Source organism: Pelmatolapia mariae, linkage group LG10_11 (genome assembly GCF_036321145.2).
Source record: "Pelmatolapia mariae isolate MD_Pm_ZW linkage group LG10_11, Pm_UMD_F_2, whole genome shotgun sequence".
Classification (NCBI taxonomy): Eukaryota; Metazoa; Chordata; class Actinopteri; order Cichliformes; family Cichlidae; genus Pelmatolapia; species Pelmatolapia mariae.
The window spans coordinates 36,003,324-36,024,362 of NC_086236.1; the positions used below are offsets into that span (position 1 = coordinate 36,003,324).

At 41.2% G+C, this 21,039-nt stretch overlaps 2 protein-coding genes across 3 annotated transcripts; one reads left to right on the forward strand and one right to left on the reverse strand.

Annotated features, from left to right (window-relative positions):
• Positions 1-480: 480 nt before the first annotated feature.
• Positions 481-1,803, reverse strand: atg101 (autophagy related 101). The gene is made up of 2 exons (XM_063485682.1): positions 1,283-1,803; positions 481-1,205 (listed from the first exon to the last, which is right to left on the reverse strand). Exons 1-2 carry the CDS (start codon positions 1,532-1,534, stop codon positions 801-803), a joined length of 657 nt encoding a protein of 218 aa, XP_063341752.1. The 5' UTR covers positions 1,535-1,803; the 3' UTR covers positions 481-800.
• Positions 1,804-2,019: 216 nt separating this feature from the next.
• Positions 2,020-19,980, forward strand: LOC134635971 (C2 domain-containing protein 2). Of its 2 annotated transcripts, XM_063485681.1 has the most exons (14): positions 2,020-2,924; positions 3,242-3,337; positions 4,878-4,997; positions 9,442-9,543; positions 9,911-10,009; positions 11,706-11,814; positions 13,184-13,292; positions 13,377-13,441; positions 14,219-14,334; positions 14,467-14,629; positions 14,910-15,151; positions 15,476-15,743; positions 15,977-16,007; positions 17,944-18,138. In XM_063485681.1, the coding sequence occupies exons 1-14, from the start codon at positions 2,634-2,636 to the stop codon at positions 18,026-18,028; spliced, it is 1,896 nt and encodes a 631-aa protein (XP_063341751.1). In that variant the 5' UTR covers positions 2,020-2,633; the 3' UTR covers positions 18,029-18,138. The 2 variants fall into 2 exon arrangements, with proteins under 2 accessions (XP_063341751.1, XP_063341750.1); XM_063485680.1 differs by lacking the exon at positions 15,977-16,007 and having other exon boundaries at positions 17,944-19,980.
• The last annotated feature ends 1,059 nt before the right edge of the window (positions 19,981-21,039 follow it).

The window sequence follows — 21,039 nt, forward strand, 5'->3', positions numbered from 1 at the left end:
AACTGAGGCCAAATACTTTCACAGTACTGTACAGGGATTCAGTGATTAATGCTTTTGAATATGTTCTACACCTTGTCCCCTCAAACTAGAGAACAGATAATTATACCCAATGTACATGTTGACCTAATGTATTCACACACATGTTGTTTTCCTCTTGGCAAGCAGACTATCCTGAAAACAGAGGGATGTTTTTCAAAGTGCAGGCCATGGTGCAGTTTCTGGCTGGAAACAAGGGAGTGAACTTAGGAAGTGTTTGCTTTAATTTGGAAAAGTGGCAAACTGGAAATCCTGTCCTTCCCCATGTGGAAGGTCATACTCTCCATGAAACTGTGCAGAGAGGAAGTTTTCACACAGATGAGGAAATCTGTTCCCAAACTCTGCCAGATCTTTTGCATAAAACTTTTTACACTGATTCAGTGTGATAATATGGAAGCAATGTTTTCCAGCAAGAGCTGTGGCTGTAATTAAAGTAAACATTTATTGTTATTCAAAATTTACAGTAATGCACTGATGACATTATCAAGAAGAGAACATTTTAAGGAATCAAACTGATAAACACGGTTATTTGCTAGTGTGTATGAGAGAAAAGGGAAAGCTTGCACAAGCAAGATATTGTTAAAATGAAGATTACATAATTAAGTCTCTTAAGGTACAAATGATACCAGAAGCACAACAAAGACATTAGAACACCATTATACTGACACTGCCTCGTTGTTCCGCTGTATAGCTGACAAAACATAGAAAAGAAATGACAGCAGGACCATAGCAATATGAAAGATCCACACCATAAATATTTTCTCTCACAATGCTAGTGTATCCTTAATCAGCCTTCTCATAGTGGTGCTAACAGAAGTACCCAGTGAGTCAGTGATCTGGTATGTGATTTTGTAAAGGTATGGCTGAACATCTTTAAGAGTGGTGTCAAACACATTGTCCACTTCTGACTGGGTGGGCATCTTTGGCAGGTATTCGTGGCGATTTATGACCTCAACGACGTTGATCACCTTCTCACCCAGCTTCTCGCCCACTTTCTCCCTGCAGATCTGTCTCTCCTGCTCATTGGCCAGGTTGACCACATTCACCTTGATGCTCCACACTTCCCAAGGAATGCACTCGTCAGAAAAAGGCCAGCGAGACTTCTTTTTCTGGTAGAACTCCAGGGAGATCTGTCCCATGCCGTCGCTGCCCGAGTTGCTCAAAGCATCCTGCAACAAAAGCACAGCTGAAAGTACAGGCCTCACAACACGAGAGTCAGAAATCACGCGTTAAAACCGACAATCACCTTGAATTCAGACACCGCTTTCCTGATCATCCTGTCCAGCTCCTCTGAGGACACCCTGACAAAGGTGAAATCTATGAAGTCACAGTCGATGTCTTGTGTGCCCACAGTGCCGATGGAGTAGGTGCCTTCCTTTTTGTAGTGAAATTTCCCGGTGCTCCGGTGCAGTAAAATTGTGTGCAGCAAAGCCAACATAGCTTCTTCAACCTGTCTCGCCTCCACAGTTACTTCAAGAACTTCCGAGCGACAATTCATCGCGAATGTCTAATTATGTCTGTTAACGAAGAGCAGGAGTCGAGTTCAGCGACGATAGCTACTGTATAGCAGCTAGACCACGGTAGATGACGAAGGTATACTGTTTACATTCACAAATCGGCGTGAAATATCTAATCCAGTGTTTTATTGTATACTAAAATACAAAACAGGGTTTTAATCGATAATACGCAACCTCCACATAACAGTCGTGCTCACTGAGCGTTGATACATTGTAGCAAACGCAAGCTAGCTAATTGTTTACTACTACAAACAGATCAAGAACAAGACAGGAAGTGATGGACAACAGGACGAGCTACGGGAAGTCGTGTAGTTCAAAATACCAGCTCGGATTTGTTTTCCGTTTATTTCGACTTAAACATGGACTAAACTAATCGTATAATACTTATTACTAATAAAAACAATATCTTAAAAGCCCAGTTGCAGCTTCAGCTGGGAAAAAAGCTATAGTTCCCTCGAGGTCTCGACAACAACAAACGTCTCACAAATGTCGCTGTGCATTCTGGGAGTTACAGTTTGTGCCACATATCCGTCTGGAAGCGATAACTTTGTACAGTCAGACTGAAAGTAGTCCACCGGGTCGGGCTGCACTCTTCTCCTGCAGGATGTTTTCCCGGGAATGTTACTCTTTATCTGGATATCGTCTGCTGGAGTATGAGCACGAAGCTCGGGCATAAGTCCGTTTTGGCAAACTTTTACGGCTTAGTAGCTAACGAAGAATAGCTAGTTAACGAGCCGTAGCGAAAATTAGCTTACTAAGCTAACAATCGTGTTCAATGAGAGGAGGAGTGGGCTATTCTGCAGGTTTATTTGTACGCAGGCTACCTTTAGTTTTTTGACAATGGTTTAGCTTTCCACAACCAGCTTGCGTAGCTTGGAAGCCCTGTATGGCAGCACTGAAGCATGGATAACGATAAGCAGAATTTGTATTGGAGGTGGATATTTGTCTTCTTATCATTTTTGGGCGATTGAATTTATTGATTCCATCGTTCTTTAATTAAATACATAACATGAGGTTGGCAGGAAAATTCCCAGAGGAACCGGTGTGTTAAACTCAGATTATCGATCATATTCCCGAAGAATGTCCGACCCAGAAAGTTCCAGTTCATATTTTGGTTTGGAGGATCCGCAGTGGCTATGTATGGTCACGTTGTTTATCGCCTCCCTGGTTACTCTTATACTGTATTTCGTACAGTATTTCCAACATAGACTTATAGGAAATAAGCAGGGAGCAGCAGAAGGGGACAATGCTGCGACAGAGGAGGAGGAAGCCGCCGCTCTGCTGGGATGGGCGCTGTCACTGAAAAGCTGGAAGAGTCAGTGGAGAAGAGCTTGGTGCATAGCTTTGAATGACGAAGCAAGGAAGCGAAAGGTGAGTCTCATGACCACCAAGCCAGTGCTGTACTGTGGGGCAGGTGACTTCAATAAAAGTGTAGCATATAATGCGACAAGGTTATAAAATCTCCTCATGTACGCTGTAAAGAAATTTCCCCTTTTATTGAAATCATAACCCTCAGTTTGATATTAGAGACACTGTAGTGTAAACTCTCCACCTTCCTGCATATGGATTGACGCTGCCAATGTCGTGCAAGCCCAGATAATTTTGATTCCTTGGCAACATTTCGCCGAGTCTGCAAGACTTTGAGTAGGTGTTTGTTGTTTTAAAGTTTCTGCCCTGTTTCTTGTCAGGGTGCTGTTCTGCTGGCATTTGAAGAGGATGGTCTCGAGGCTTCAGATCTCACGCTTAGCAGGGTCTCCAGCTTTCAGAAGTCTGCCGGCAACAAGGTACTCACTCCATTTTCTTACATTGGAAAAAAACTTTGCACTGTTTATGGCAGACAAGCACTGACTTGTCGACTTTCCAACGATACTACAGGCTTTTCTCGGTAAATTTAAATTTTGACAAACTAATCTTTTATCAGGAACAAATATGGTTGTTAATTACCGTAAACTATACTTGAATAAACCATGATGCACTTATTAGTCATACAGAGTGTTTGCCCATTTTTGCCAACCTGTGTTAGAAAGTATAACTAGAAACTGTAACTTGGGAGGTCAAACAGGGACACACTGCTCACTGCTTTTTTGGCTTTGCAGAGATTAAATGCAAACTCACTCCTTTCTTTGTGATCTTCGAGATATAGACCAAAATACCAGGTACTCTATGGAGTCTAGGGAGTTTAATGAGCAGAGGTTTATTTTTACCACACACTGTGTGTGTGTGTGTGTGTGTGTGTGTGTGTGTGTGTGTGTGTGTGTGTGTGTGTAAGAAGCTTATAAAGCTGTCACGCTCAGCACTAAGGAGGAGCAGGCAGCCAGAAATGCACCAGCACCTATGGTTATGTTTAGCTTTCCTCTAATACTGTACTTATGTCAAAGACATGCAGTCTTTGCTGAAATCAGAGTTAATTTGCTGAGTAAATATGTTTCTAAAGCTTAAACTACCTCTGATACTCAGTTTAGGTTGCATGTCATTCATTCGACTAGAGATCACAGATAATTATACTTCTTGATGCCTTTGGGATCTATCAGAGTTGTTCTTCGTTTCCTTCCTTCCTTTCAGAGTTCAAAGTGAAGTTGTCCTGAAGCAAATGTCAGTTTTGGGTCAGTTTTATGCAAAGTCAGTATGTTAGCACATTGCTCTGGTTTAACTGGGACTTCTGCCCATCACTGGCTACTGCTGCTGAGATTATACTTTTGGTTTGTCTCGTCTTACCTTTATCCTCTAACCTCGACTTAACAATTGACTAATTTGATTTTGATAGTTAAAGGTCATGTCACAAAGCACACAGAAGCTTTTCTGTGTAGCATTTGCATGTATTTGCAGGGTGTACCCTGCTTCTCACCCAAAGTCAGATGGAATATGCTATGGCCAAATCTCAAACATGGATTGAATGAGCTCTTAGGAAGATGGATGGATGTAAAAAGATATTTTATGATGTTTTGCAGAAGCACTTTGGGGTCCTATTTGAACCTCATAGCTCAGGAGCAGAAGGGGAGGTCGTACTTGGTGAGATATTGATGTGGAGAATTACACAGATTTGGACAAATATGTAAACTTCAGCTTGGTTGATGCAAACTTATAACTGCAAGGCAATAATTCTGGTTTAAAGTAAACCACATGATTGCATTATCAATGAAGCATCACATATGCATTCACATACAGCACCTTTTAGTTCAGTGAAAATTCTGGGCTTACTTTCTATTTGAATTGCATTCAAACGGTATAACCACATGAGTAGCATGCAAATGCTGTCACTGCCTTAACTCCAGGATTCTCTGGAGTTTTACATTAAACTAATGCCTCACCTTGTCCTCCCAACAGGCCGCTTCCTGCTGTGTGGTTGGGGAGAAGCTTCAGTTCTCTCTGAGCGCTGCATCGACAGCCATGGCTACAGCAGATCCTTGTAAATATACTGTGTGTATAGCTCCATTGGAGCTGCAGGTAAATACTCTAAATTTGTGAAGTCTTAGACTGCAAGGAAAATAACACTGTTGATTTTCTTTTGTAAAATATGTCTGTAACAGTTAGACTGTAGAGTTAAATCCGTTGGAAGTCGTAGTGATTTAGTTTAATGGGAGCTTTTACTGAACATGATGTGCTGCCCAGCATTGGCTCACTGCAGGCAGCAGTATTAGATTAAATGGTTGGGGTATCTTTCCTTCCTTGGCAGATGTCCCAAACAGCTCATTAACATCCCTTTGAGGCCTGTTTCCATATAGAACTGATGAAGTTATGATCCAAATAAGACTCCCTGGTTTGTACCTGCTTGATTTATCGTTATCAAAACTGTCTATGTTGATCTCTTAAATGGAGTCCTCCTGCAGCTCACCTTCAGCCTGTCCTAACGCTCCTCTAGCATTTTTAGACTTGAGTGCAGTGTTGAAATAAATTGGAGCCAAAGTTGATATGTTGGGATGTGTAATGGGTAGTGTCCGGAGGCTTTCTCCTGCTTTTAGGTTCATATTTACATGTTCAGAAATGCAAAAAATGCTTGTGTCTATGTAAGCTAATGCAACTGTATTAAGGCTATTTCTAAACTAATTAACGTGCTTTTCCATTGAGGTAATTGTGCTATAAATACAACCTGAGTGTGAGAGGTTTGGAAGCTAAAGTCAGGTGTTGAGGAGGTTTTGTTTTGGTTGTGGATTAGTCGTTGTTTCAGGGACATAAAGGAAACCTTTTGTCTGTCTTTTTCACTCCCACTGTTTCAGCTTAGTCTGGAAAAATCAGAGAGCTTATTCAAATGTTTCCATCCGTCCACTGGAGCGTTTGTTAGCTTTTGACTCAGATCCAAGCTAGAATACTTGTGGCTCATGATAGGAGTGCATGGGCATGTGGAACAGAGGCATTTAATGGACATGATAACACGGTCACTACATGAAGGTGTGCTGCTGAGTGTACTTTGTCTTTAAATGCACTACTGTATCACGTGACCTGATGAGGGACACGGCAGTATGACACGCCTCATAATGAAATACTCACCAGCAGTGTTGGTCAAGTTACTTGAAAAAAGTAATCAGTAACTAATTACTGATTACATCCACCAAAAGTAATCCCGTTACTTTACTGATTACTTATTTTCAAAAGTAATTAATTACTTAGTTACTTTTTAAAAAACATGATTTACAACCTGAATAGGTGATAAAGCGATAGATCTTTCAGCCCAGTTCTACTTTTTCTACATAATCCATCATATAAAATGTAATCAAATGGAAAAAGTCTCTTTTTAAATTTTGTTTTATTAGTTTTAATCTTTTAACTTTATGCATCAAGCAAAAATTAAATTATATGCAACATTCTCTGACTGGAAGAAATTTGTTTAACATTGGAACCTATTTTCTGCACATTGCAGCACATAAAATAAAATATTTTTTTGTGTTTACACTCACTCTTTCAAATAGATGCAAGTGAAACACAGCAGAAAATAAATAAAATCAAACACTAGCGGTCCTGTTGCTCTATTTTCACCTGTAAGGCAGGAGTTGGATAGGCGGAGGTTTGCCCTGGTGCAGGTGTGCTGCAGCGGTCAGTGGAAGAATCCGCGAGTTTGTCTGTGAATTTCCCATTCCGTGGTAGCGTACTCGGTGCTCGCTCGGAAGTTTAGGGGTTTTTTCTTCCCACGCACAGCGAACGCTAATGTTTTTGTCACTTTTTATGGAATCAAACTCAAAGTAAGGTCAGTACTTCCACTCGTTAAACGCTGCACGCTCATACTCTCTCCTGCACTCGTTATATTATCCATTGTTGATCTGCACACAGCTGTTGTCACCAATGTCGCACTCGCTTACGTCATTTGCATGAGACATTCTCGCAAAAAAATCACGGTTTTAATAACACAGCGTGCTTACAGGAAAGTAACAGTAATCTAATTACCTTTTTTGCAATAGTAATCCCTTACTTTACTCGTTACTTGAAAAAAGTAATTGGATTACAGTAACGCTGCCCATCTCTGCTCACCAGTGATGATCTGTAGTAGATGGAGTGTGATGTCACATGAGGCCTGTTTCTCTTGGTGCTATAAACCATTAACCATTGAAACCATGTATTATATTCAATAATAATGTCCGCTTTTCTTTATCATTAGAGTGGTTAGTATAACAGTCCAACAGTTGAAGATATTTCTAAAAATAGTGTTAGGTGCTGCTGATGTAGGCTGTGATGTTCTTCTGGATCTGTCTAACATTCCCATTACTATCTGTTGAGACCTTTATTGCATCACAGGCAGCAGTCTTACATTGAATTCCAGGCAGGCTGGGGCAGGATGGCTTAGCCTGTTTTTCTGTCACTGTTTTTATTCTCTAACTGTCACTGGGATATGATCTAAGTGTTGCAAACTTTGCTGCCATTTATCAAGAAACCCTTTTCCCGTGTGTCAGGCTGACTTAAGAGGAATCACATGCATTTTTTGGTGTATTTTATTTGTACCTTTGCCCATATGGAGCTGCCATGGCTTAATTTCAAATGCAGAGATTATTCCTTCACTTCAGATTTGCATTTGTGTAGTTAGTGTTATACAACCAGCAAAAAACATCACATTCTAATTACTGCGTGCTCTGGGAAATCATTCCTTACTCCTGATTTCACATCACACTGGCCATATGAATCTCATTAGAAATGGAATCGCATCCAAAGACTTCAGTTTGGAAAAGGTTAACAGAATGATGTATTCAAGATGTGGAAAAGAGTCCCTAGTTTTCTTAAGCAAGTAGCATTTCTCTTTTGTTGGTCAATAAATTAACAAAAACTTGGTCTAATGTTGTCATTAGTGGTGTCAGCGTAACACACTGATTGTATGTTATTTACGTTCAGGTAAGGGACTAAAATCCTACCAGAGTCATTTGCAGTGTTTCCCATTATCTTCTCTGCCTGCTACAGTTTCATAATAAACCAAAAATATTTGTATGCTTTTCATGGTAATCTCACCCTGTAAAGTCTGCCGGTCATAAGAGAGCCAGCTGCAGACTGCAGTGGGACAGAAAAGGCAGCTAAATATGTGTTTCAGTTATTCATTTGTCACAATGCACTTAACAATTGAAGTGTTCTGTACTTTATACTTTGTGCCACTGTTATAAGGTAGCAGGTTGTTTATATTCAAGAGTGCTGCTGCAGGCCACACCCCTTTCCAGAAGAGGTCTTATGAGTGATGGAGAGCAGCCAGTAAGAACAGCGCATTCAGTTGATCACACAGCAGATAAAACGTGTCTTTTTCTTGGAACATGTTTTGAAGTAAAACGTATAAAGGAGAATTCACAAAGAGTTATGCATTTATAAAGGGCTACTTAACTTTGTTATGTAGGCTGTATGAACAAGGACAAATAGGTGAAAAGCGCCACTTTGATCTGAGGCTGGAATTTAAATAAAGAAATATAGATTAGCAGATTGGCGAGTGGTGATTTGTGTTTAACGCATTAATTAAATTTCAAAAGATAAAAGGTACGCGATGTGTTCCTTGTCAGTCGTGTTATTGAATGATGGCGCTTTGGGAACAGCATTTTCTCCTTCCCTTTCCTCCACTAACGGACAAGAAAGGAAGCACTGAGGGACTTTTTCTTTTTCTCAGAATTGTGAACATTTGACTGTCTCTTATTATGTACATAGTTCATGTCATTTCACCATGTTAGGAACAGTTCTAGGCAGGAAAGAGTATTTGATCACATGCTGTGGCTTTTTTTCCTGTGAGCACCTGTTTTGCACATTAAAAATCCCAGAACAGCTGTTCTTTTTAACTTCCGAGTATGGTCATTTAGCTGCATGGCGTCGTGGAATATAAACTCGGGATTAAGCAGTATGTACAGACCGCTTTGAAATGGCTTAGAAGTGATACTTTCATCCTAAAAGGGCGAGTTTGTCTCACAGCTTCATAGTTGTTCGAGCTGTACTATTTGTGATAAGATAAACAGAAAAATATAAGCTTTATTGGGGACTTGGTTGCATTCAGATATATTTGATTTATTACCGAGGGTTGGAGAGAAGCATTCAGGTTGCTTATCATAACCCGCTGCAAATCTGATGGGCTCATAGAGGGAGACGCTGCGATCCAAGGAGAAAGGGAAAATTGCAAACGGAGCATTCTTTATGCCTCTTTAGTCTGGAGAACCGCAAATTATGTTTAAAAAATGTAAAAGTGGATTTTGCATAATATGACCCCTTTCGCAAAGCGTAGGTATGCACACCACCCACTCACCACCGGCTGCAACACAAATAGAATCGAATTGTGCGGGAAACACTGCGCTGATTTCGTTCCTCCACGCCCACCTCACATACTGAGCTGCTCCATGTTTGGTGTATCGCTTCATCTCCAGAGAATCAGTTTTAGTTCATCTTTCTGTGAATTTGATGAGTACTGGATGAGTCATAGGGCAGCTCTTTATTTTCTCTTCCCCAGCTTCATCTACACATGCAGGAAGCTGAAGATAAGGTCAAGGTAAGCTGGGAAGTGTCTCATCTAGAGGTGGAGGAGCTTCAGGTGATGCCCGCTTTCACTCAGGTAATTTTAAAGCAGCAGAATCGCAGATGTATAAATCTAACCAAATCTAACACACTAACATGGGAAGAAATGTTTCGCTCTACCAAAATATAAAGAAACTGTGTGTGTGACAGTCAGCCTTCATAGAAATCACTTTGTTTATTTCTTCATGTTCTTTTGTTACATCAACGTGTTTAGTCACGCAAACGAGGACGTGGAGAGGAAGATTAATTAGTTTCATTATCAAACAGTAGTCGAACCATTTAGAAACCAATAAGAATGGAATTAAAACAATTGATATTTGTTTTATCACCAAATAGGACTTTACATTTCTAGTTTTACTCGATTAATATGAGGTATGTAATTTGGAATAATCTCTTTCTGTCAGGACAATGCAGCCATAAAGGAGCAGCTGAAGCAGCTTTTGTGTGTGTCGCATCCCTCTGTGCTGCTGAGCTGCAGGCCTGCTCAGGCCTCAGAGGTCAAGGTGAGCGAACGAGTCATGTCTGATGTAAGGCTGCCAGACTCATAATTACTTCCACCAGAGAGGGTATTGGTTTTGGTAGTGTTTATGTCATTCTGTCTGTAAACGTGACAGCCTGAAAAGTTTTGAATGAATTCTGATCAAATGTTGTCGGGGTGTAGAGGCGGGTTGTGTGAACGCGCCACACTCACACCCTGCAAGGTCTGCAAAAACAATTTTATGATTTATTAGTGGAGAATTCATCTTAGAAACTACGATTCCTACAAGTGTGGTGTTTGAACTCTGACCTTTCCTTCAGGGTCAAAGTGATAATTATGCTATTTAAAACTATGTTTCTTAAAGCAGTTGTTATATTCAGAACATATAGGCATGTATGAGCATTCTAAATATGACCTGTGACCTTTTCAAACTGTCATAAAATGTCTTTTATCTTTTAAAACTACTGCTTGTGTTTGTATTGGTAAGTTTAGAAAATGATACCAGTATATGGAGATTTGAAATATCACATTATAGTTTGCATCATGTTTACATTTCACACCTGCCTTTCTTTCAAGCTGAACCAAAGTGTGTTCTGTCAAGAGAAAGAGAATGAGCTGCCTGGTTAGGTAGAAATATACTGTAGTATAATGTTTTATATTTATGTCCAGTTATTTGCAAATCAATAGTTATTATTCATAACCTACTCCTACATAATGTTTGTATGATCAATAAACGTCATTCATGTTGCCATTTTCTGACTTTTACTGCACTAAAAGCTCTATAAAAGTTTAAGAAATAAATAACAAAGAAGTATGAAGATATATAAAATACATTATGATTCCTTTAAAAGTAATGCTGCCCAGAGAGCCAGTTCCTTGGCTGTGGTTTGCGCTCTTACTGCTTCTTGTTGCAACCTGAAATAATGCTCATCTAAAGCAGCATTGATTCACTGAAGGTTATGTTCACATGCATTAAAAAGGTTATTATTCACGACCCACCATCACATGATGCTGTGTCACGTGTTTCTGATTAGATCTTACTTGATACAGGATGACAAGTTTTCTTTTTTGGTCCAAATATAGTTGTGAGTTACATGAGAGGCAGTGGGATTAACTCTTATTTTGATCAGAGGAATTTCCTTTCGTCTGATCAAAAAAGTCAATATTATTGACATTCATATATCTGGTCATTGGACCCCAAAGTTCTCCTAATTTCCAGATGATTTGAATGTTGTGGTTTACGAAATTAAATAGTCGCTCTATGGCGTAACATTTGAAATGTTCGAGATCAATTAGCCGGCAGTTTTAGCCGTAATATAAACCAACCATATAGATTTCGCATGCTGGTTAAAATAAGTCTCTAGTGCTTTGAAGCTATTTAAGCATTAAGCTCATCAGATACACTGCTATTTAAATGACAAAAAAAATCACTTTTGTCTGTAGATGGTGCCTGTTTGTAATGCAAATTCATCAGAGGTCCTTCTGATGCAAATTCTCCCTGATCATAGAAAGGCCAATGCAAATGATCAACATGTGAAAGTGGAAACGGGGTCGTGCTGCAGAGAGTCCTTGTTCAAACATGAAGACGCTTCTCATTTAAAGACACGAGCATACTTAGGCCTCTGCTCATTTATCTGCTTCCAGTACTGCTCGTAATGCTGCGCTCACTAAATCTGTGCTGTAGGTTTATGTATGTACTCACTGCACGCTCTCTCCAATAGGAAAGCCACAATAAAGTGGTATCGCCCCCAAAGCCCCCACGCGCCCATGAGTGGAAGCTGCTGGTGAAAAACATCCGAGTCACACTCAACCAGGAGGAAGATGCTGCAGGTCGGTTGTGTGTCTGCTTATAAATGAATGTTAATTCTGAATTTTTCAAGCTGATGATGTTTCCTATGCTAACGGCTACATTTAGGTCCAAATACAGCGTGTCTAAAACAAAAGAGGTTCTGTTATGTTAAAAGCATTAGCGTCATCAGCAGGAGTGTCAGTAAAGTAGTAATAAGAAAAATAATAACTGCGCTGGTTATCTGTGTACCAGCTATGTAAACTCATTCAGAAGCGTTCTATTAACAGATAATATTTACCTTGGGTCCTGCACACTAAGCTGAGGAGAAATATGAGCTTCAATATATGTTACAAACAAAGAATCCTACACCCACCATATTGACTTTGTATTTTTATCAAAAGGACTTTTTTTAAAGACATCTATTCCAAAGTTGAAATGTTCTCAGAACTTGTATTAGCTCCTTTCATCAGACTGCACGCACTGTTTGCAGTGTTTAACGGACCATTCTTTATTTGCATTACCACGACTATGTAATGAAAAGGTTGTTTAGAGGGTAGCTGACTTTGGTAATGAATCAGCAGCAGTGGGACTGTGCTTCCAGCATGGCTGATGTTTACTTTGCCAACGCTGCATGACAACGCACCCCCCCACTCCCACCCCTCCATTTTAGGTAATCTACTGGTCAAAGCTAAACAATGATGGCAGTATATTAATAATACACCCACAACAGTAAGACAACACCCAGCGTGGTGCTACAGACCTGCACATAAGTAAACAAAGTACCAGGGTGTGGTCATCTATGAAGCCAGAGAGCATTTGATAGATTGTGCTGATGATAGGCTGTTAACACGATTGTCCAGTAATGAAGTCTTAGACCACCCACAACAACTTTGTTTGGGTAGTTCCTGTGATGAGTCATTCTCCGAGTGTGAGTCAGCAGTTGTCGGGGCTGCAGACATCCCCTAAAGCGTTCGGTCTGACTCTTAATATTGCACAGCAGAGACATGACACAGCATTTGAAACTTCACTATATACATCTTCCTTCCTTTTATTGAAAATCAGTCACTGTCTGCTGGGTTTTTATGGTCGTGCAGGCTTTTATGTCATTTTATTCATTTGTATTGTTTTAATTGTTTAATAATTTGTATTGTAAAGCACTGAATCTTATCTGCGAGGCTTCTGATTCACAGCTTGTGGCCACTAAAATTCACTTTAAGTGCTTAAGAAAATGTGTGCTGAGGAAGACCAGCACTTATTTAGCCTCTTCTAATCTCTGCATAATTCATCATATATACTCTGTAAAGTGATCCCGTGTTTATCCATTAGAGTGAGGGAGTGGAAGTGGCTGACCACAAAATAAAAGAAAGAAAGCTTTAAAGTCAGCTCTTGGATGGCACTTTGTGTTCGCAGGCAGCATGAATCCTCTGTGTGTGCTGCAGTTAGATGATCCTCCTCAGAGGTTCAACACTTCTGTTTCGAAGAACACGACGAGTCCTGCCTGGGACCAGCCGTTTATTTTGTAAGTGTGAACGCTGACTCCATCGCAGGTGGTTCTGTTGAACAACACCGTTCACATACATGTAAAATATTCTTCTCTCACCAGTGAACTGAATGGACGATCGAAGGAGCTCAATATTCAGTTGATGAACGATGGACATCCTCCAGATAGTAAGAAAAACTCTGCCATGGCCAGTTACCTGTTGATGCTTGTGTTGCATTTACTGTAATGAAGAGTCTAGTTTAGTGGGCGGATCGATCCAAATATCGACTGTATCGATACCAAGTCGGCATCAGTATCGGATCGATACTAGCCTGGTGAGATCGATTCTTTACTTTAAGTTCCGCTCTTGTTTGCGATGCTGTGGTTTCGGCAAAGAGGAAACAGCCAGGTCGCCGCACTCGCCGCTCCCGTGTCAGCGCAGAGCAGGCACGCTTTGCTCGCCCTCCCCCCTCTTGTGTTTCGATGTTGCGCTGTCACCTGACGTGACTTAGACGCGTTGGGGGTTGTTAAGTTGTTTACAAATATGTATATTTTTACCGGTTGTTGAGAATTTTAATTGTAATTTTTGTATTATAGTTTCTCAACAGTACATGTTTGTTGTACTTTGTTTACTGGTTTGCGAGCACTTTTTATTTAAGATTTTTCTTTAAAAAAATTTATAATAAAGCATTTTCTATTTAATTATAAACTTTGTCGTAATTATGTCCCGGGTTTTAACTGTTTAATAATAAAAAAGGAAACATCACAAAAAACACTTACGGTCATGAAAATGAATTGAGATTTAGCAATTCAATGATGTATCAGCAATACTGGCCCGTATTTTCTTGGTATCGTATCGATACCAACATATGCAGTATCGCACACCACTAACGTAGTTCACACGTTGTGCCTCTCGTAGCACGTGTTTCTGTGTAGCAGGCTAAATCAGCTGTTTTCTGTCTCAGATTCCTTACTTGGTCAGGTGTTGGTGCCTTTTGATCTTGTGAAGAAGCACCCCAAAGGACAGCGTACATTTGAACTCGTGACCAAAGATGTAGTGACTGGATCACTGACTACTGACGTAAGACCTAAAAAACTCATTTTCTATCGCATGTTTTCCTTTAATATCATCAGATTTAGATGAATTCCTTCCACGCGTCTCTTATTTTCAATTACACGTAGTTTGGGTAGTAACTTGAATCGTGTGTTTCAGTTTACCTACCTGGAACCGAGTGAGGTGAGGTCTTGGCAACCTCCTACCCCAGCCTCTAATAAGAGGGTGGAGATGGACCGCACGGTCATGCCCTGTGGCACAGTGGTTACCACGATCACAGCGGTGAAGAGCAAGCCAGCTCGACCACTCCCACTTAATATAGGTAAAGCACTGAAAACTGTGAGGCCGCTGCACATTCCTTACATAGCTGTATTGTATAATAAATGCTACAAGATCCTGTTAGAGTTGCTTCAGGAGTTGTTTTTTTGTTTGTTTGTTTTTTAATTTAGGGAAGTTAGAGTAGCACAGTTCCCCAGTCAGCTTTTTAGATGCTGGTTAGTTGGCAACTCAACTCGGTCATTTTCATAATTTGACAAAAATGAATGTTCTGAAAGTCCTTTACATGAATGAAACTACAGTGAGACACTTTCTTGCTTCCTCAGATCCTGCCCAGAAGGCCGTGGTCAACAAGCCCAAGCTGGGGGAGCGTCGCGTCTCAGAGCAGGTGTCTATGCTAGGGGGCACTGTGAGTAAGGCCCTGTCCTCCTCCGACACTGAGCTCTTGATGCTCAATGGGACAGACCCTGTGGCCGAAGCCGCCATAAGACAACTCCACCAGTCTGCTAAACAGAAGCTCAAGTCCCCGGTGAAGAAGAGTACCATCATCATCTCGGGCATCGCCAAAGTAATTATGAGCCCCTTTTTCTTTTTTTAACTTGTACTTTTTCACTTAATGTAAATCAGCTTAAAAGAAGAAGCACAGCTGGAGCCAATCTTGCATATTTGATACTCTGGAAGTCAGATTCCTCAAGTGCTTTTTAAGCTAATCTGTTCCATAACCTGTGGTTCATAACGTCAGAGGAGAGAAGTCGATTTTAAATGGAAGCCCATGCCTTGTCTGGAGCAGCGAGGGCCTTCTCATGTTGTTAGCACCCTTCATTGTGCCTGGGCCTTCCACACTAGCTCCACAACAAATATGGCTTTAATGGGAATGTGATTTATTTCCCAGACGCCCCTGTCTCAGGATGATGAGCTGGCTATGATGGCGGGTTATGCTGCAGCAATGGACGCATCAATGTCAGAGAGCAGCTCTACTCAGGATGTGACCACAGCGATCGCATCGGGGACTAGTACCCCTCCAGAGATGTCGGAGCCCACGGAAGGTCCCAGAGTTGAAGGGCGGCCTCCGGAGGACTGGGAGAGCCAAACTGGCGAGGAACAAGACAATGCTTCACTGTCCATGTGTGTGTCTGAGGCGAACTGCAAGAAGAGCAGAGGTGAGAGATCACAGAGACCTCTCGATGCATTTTTAATCTTCACAGGAGTATTATTAAACCTTAAAATCCTGAAAAGGAAAATAATACCTTTACAAGCAGAACTTGATCTGTTTTGGCTGTTTAGGGTTTGTTAGCCACTCCTTCGTTATGCACTCTCTTTTTGTGTTCTCCTTTCTGCTTCCCCTCTACTCTTTGAACCTTTCCTTTTCGAACTGTCATCACTGCCACCTTAGAGGAAAGCAGTGCTAAGCACGCATTGTATGAGTAAGTTACTTCATGAGTTACTTGTAGTATTCTTGGTATTCTAATCTCTGTAGTTTCTATTAGCAGTAGAATAGATAACAGTGTTTTTCTACAAGGTGAGATTCACTTTTGTAGTTCCTCTAAAATCAGTTTGCAAAAAAAAGCTCACAAAATTAAAGGAATACTTTGAAAAAACATCAGCTCTGATTGGAGAAAAATCATGCTGATATCTTTAGTGACACTGGATAATGTGTTAGGGATGAAAGGGTGCCGCATCATTTGATGAAACTGAAAATGATCAACCAATTCAAAGACAGCCCAAAAATCGAAGACTGGAACAACTCAAAATGGTCCTCAGTCATTTGTATGGCACCCCCTTGTGTTTGTAGGCATGACTGACAACTTCAGGGCTCCTAATGAGGTGATGGATGGTGTCCGGGGGATCTCCTCCCAGATCTGGACCCATCACTGGTAGAAATGGGGGCTGTCTCATTGTTGCCCGTCTTGTGCTCTGTTAATTTCATTTCCTGACCAGATCAATATCCCAGAAGTTAAACTGACTTGATGCCATGTTCTGGTTAAAAAGTGTTCCTTTAATTTTTTTGAGCAGCGACTGTCTTTTATTTGTGGCTGTACAACACAGATGAAGTGCCGTGAATATTTCGGTATATTCACTTGCAATATGAAATATTAGTCACTTGGTAGGTGCTTTCGGACCACAGGAACTTGATCATAACTCTTTAAGCCATGTAGGAGTTCTCCAGTATTTTGTGTCTTTAAACCATAAAAGCTCTTAGAAACCTTTTTGTATCGCCTTCACTTCACTCTCTGTCACAAGAGGAAACTTTGAGTAAAAAACATCAGCTGTATAAGCAACACATAGCTATAAAATGCTAACTGTTGCTTCAGTAAAAAAAAAATGGACAAACTGAAGTTTAGAGGAAACGCAAGAAGATGTTTACTCGCTGAAGAGCAACTTTGCCCGTATTTCCTCTGAAACTGCTATCTGAGGCATCCACACACGATGAAGCAATGTGGAGCGGAAATGTAGAAGCTGACAAGAAAATACAACACCTGACAGACTGTGTGTACAGAGCAGCACAGACACAGCTCCACTGTTTGGCTGTGACGCTGCAGAATCATAGCAGGTGAAGAGCGCCACTGCGAGCCCCTCCTCCTCCTCAGGCTGGTTGTAACCGTTGAGCTTATCAGTTTTAGTGCCTGACACACTACCACTGAAACCCGGCAAACACACATCTCTGATTACAACGCCCTCAGTCATTTGTAGTTTTTGTTGTGCGACGTGTCACACATTTTTAGAGGTCCTATTGCACACAGAACGAAGGCTCTGAGGGTCGCTCCCTCCAGTGGACAGTTCCCTTCGGCAAGTTTCCAGAAGTGTTTGGTCCAAAAGCATCTAGAGAAGATCTGATATTGTTCTGCGTTCTTCTTTAGGAATGTGCTACAAATTGAGGACACGAATGCCTCCTTTTTTCTTTGTCATGTATTTGTTTTGATACTGTTTAGAGTTCATATTGTTTTGTACTGACTAAACGAATCCACCGATACTGAGGATAACCCAGGAGCTCCTTAAGTGTGGAAGCAGAGGAATGGTGCTTGTAGCCAGGCTGGACTATGAGGCTGCTCTCTGTTGGTACAGATTAGTATGTGTTAGCTGGTGATTAAACACAATTTTACAACTCTGCTGCTATTTAAGCCACATTTTTTATCCAATCCACAGGAAGTGTTTCATAGTAACAGTTTCCAACTAACACAGATTCTGTACCACTGCTGCTTTAACTTTTGATTTATTTATTTTAAATGAGTTTTTCCATTACTGCTTAAGCCAATACTACTCGTGCCTGTTTTTTATCTGTAGTAAAGACTTTTCCTTGAGTGGTGTCGCTTTGACACTATCCATGTCTCAGGCTGCTTCCTTTCCTCTTCTTTGCCACAGGCAGCTTCCTGCAGAAGAGCGCCAAGCTCTTCTTCCGACGTCGTCACCAGCGCAAAGACCCGGGGATGAGCCAGTCACACAATGACCTGGTTTACCTGGAGTCTCCGGCCGCAGTGGAGCGAGCGAGCCGAACAGCCACGCTCAGCCGCATGCTCAACCGCAAGAGTAAGAGTAAGAGTAAAGCCAACGGCTCTACCTCTGTGGGGGAGCCACATGCGTGACCCCCCCACCGTCCCTCGCTCACCTTGACCTCAATCCCTATCACTTCAACTACCATCATCACCTCCACCTCAAATTGCACTGGCAAACATCTTGGCTAACCTACTCCCCTCTAATGGCTGACCTGCATACTGGGGCTGCTGCATTGTGGATGGGGAAACAAAAAAAAGTCGTATTTTAAGGCTTCAAATAAGAAGCCACCAACAGCAAGCGTGTGCATGTGTGGATGATCCTGCCCTGGATTGATTTCAGAGATTAGTCCTTTTTATTTGATTTTATGCAACATTTCAAAATCTTTAAGTGCTTTTACGGCTGTGTTATGGACAGAAGGGACCGCTGCGGGCCATCACTCTTTACCTCACTGAAAGCTGAGGGCGGATTCAAAACTCTCCCTGCTGTAAACCGTAAGTTGCCTACGGTGACTCAACAGGACCAAAGATGAAGAGCCGAGTGGTGTTTGTATGATTTGCACAGTTTTTAGTACCTTTTAATTTAAAGTGCAATGACAGGAGCAACTCTTGTGCAAGACTGTAGTTCATTCACAAAGGGAGACGATTGTTTCACTGCAAGACTGCTGTACGTGGGAGCAGTATGACTACTTGTTGACACTAATATGAAATCATTTGTTTATTACTCGATGATATTCCCAAATAAAGCTAGATCAAGTGTGTTCATGACATGTGTAAGACTAAAAGTTTCTGCCTTGGTCGTCAATTTCAAAAAAGAAGCAGGGTGTTTTCAAATCATATGCAACTGTCTCCTGTTGTACACTACTGTTCTCAGCAGAGTTGTTGTTGTGTGGAAAGGGAACTGAACCGTTATCCAGGGACCGCAGCGAGACACACGGCCATACTTGTGCTAATAAAACGGATCCTTCCTTACATTTCAATAGCATGAACTGCCCTGTCATTTTATGTGTTTTTAAAAGATGTGCACATGAACAAAAGAAAAGTGTGAACACCTATGAGAGCAACCAGGTCTTGTGGCTGCTGCTTTTTTTTTTTTTTTAATCCAGCTAATGATTGTATTTTTTGTCCTCCTGTGAGCAGCTTGTTCTGTACATCATGTTAACTACTGTTTGTTAATTCTGCTCAGAGAGCTGAATGGTTGCCTTACAGTTATTCTGTGAATGATGTCCCAGCTGCTCGAGTCTTGTTCCTCAGCTTGACATGACTTTGGCTCCTGACGCTGCATCCGCTATCAGACATGTGGGCCTGAGTGACTGTGGTGACCTGTTGGATTGGCTCTGATCAGGCAAGCATACCACTGTGTTTCTGCATCATCAGCAGTTTCTATAATCAATAAGCCTATGCACTTAACATATCTGTTGACTGGGTTGTTTACGATATTCGACTACCTGAGATATTAAAACACTCTTGCTCTTCACAATAATTCTCTTCTGCAGATCCTGTGTGGGTGTCTTTGTATTCATAATTACATGATCTGCTTTAATCCACCGTCACTGACTGTTGTCTGTTTAAAAACAAATAAAAGAGAAAATCATAGAAAGAAAAGGCCGAGAAAATAATCATTCAGACAGAAGCACCTTCCAACTCTGAGGAGAGGAATAGAGGGAAACGGATTGTTTTAAATCGAGCTCAGCTTCTTACAGCCTGCAAGCATTAACTGCAGTCGTGCAGTAAGCAGTGGGGCTGTAGGTGATTAATGAATTGCTTCCTGATGTTTTTTTGTCTTTCTGCTCTGTGTGCGCAGAAAGTGGCTGATTAACTGTTGCTGCAAAGCGTCAGTCACTTCCTTGCAGGGACTGTAACTACTATACATACTGAGTTAAGCAATAAATATTGATTGAATTACTAAGACTGTGGTGATGTCGATGTTCTGGCTTTCACATGACCCGTTCATCTGATTTGCTGTTTAACTTCCTTTTAGTGAAATTAGTGTCAGGGTATGGAAACCTGTACTTACTTTAGTTCAGTTTGTTCTGTATTTACATGTTTACAGTTTATGCTACTTTAAGCATCTGCATCAACAAAGAAATGCGCTCACTGGACACTTTATTAGGAACGCTTTGCCAATACTGCTGGACCGGCTTTGGCCTTCAGAACTCCATTAATTCTTCACACCATAAATTTGATAAAGTGTTGGAAACATTTCTCAGAGATTTTATAACTCCTCTCACAGTTACTGCACATGTTCCACCACAGCACCACGGGGCTCTAATGGATTGACTGTGAAGGCTATCTGAGTACAGTGAACTCATTTTCAAGAAATCAGTTAGATATGATATGAGCTTTGTAGCACGGTGAATTATCAACATGGATACACTGTGGTGATAAAGGGCTGGGCAGCAACAATGCTCAGATGTGTTCAAATGGTGCTAAACGATGCCAAAGTGTTAACAAACTATCCCACACACCATTACATCCCCACCAGCTGCCTGAACCATTGATAGAAGGCGGAGTGGATTCATGCTGTCGTGTTATTTATACTAACTTCCACATCCACACGTGGTTGCAGAAATTGAGACTCATCAGACTAGGCTATGTTTTTGTGAGCCTGCGCAAATTGTACCCTTGGTTTCCTGTTCTTTGCTGATAGCATGGCACCCCGTGTGGTCTTCTGCTGCTGTGGCCAATCTGCCTCAGGGTTTTGCATTCAGAGATGCTCTTCTGGTTGAAACGAGTGGTTATTTGATTTACAGTTTTCCCCCTATCACAAAGAAACAGTCTGGCCATTCAGCTTTAACCTAAAATAAATATCACTGGATATTTTCTCTTTTTCTGACTTTTTCTCTGTAAACTGTAGAGATGGTTGTGTGGGATCAGCAGTTTGTGAAGTACTCGGACCAGCCTGTCTGTCATCAACAACAAAGCCACAATTATGGCGGTCCCTTTAATCACCTTTCTTCCCCCTTCT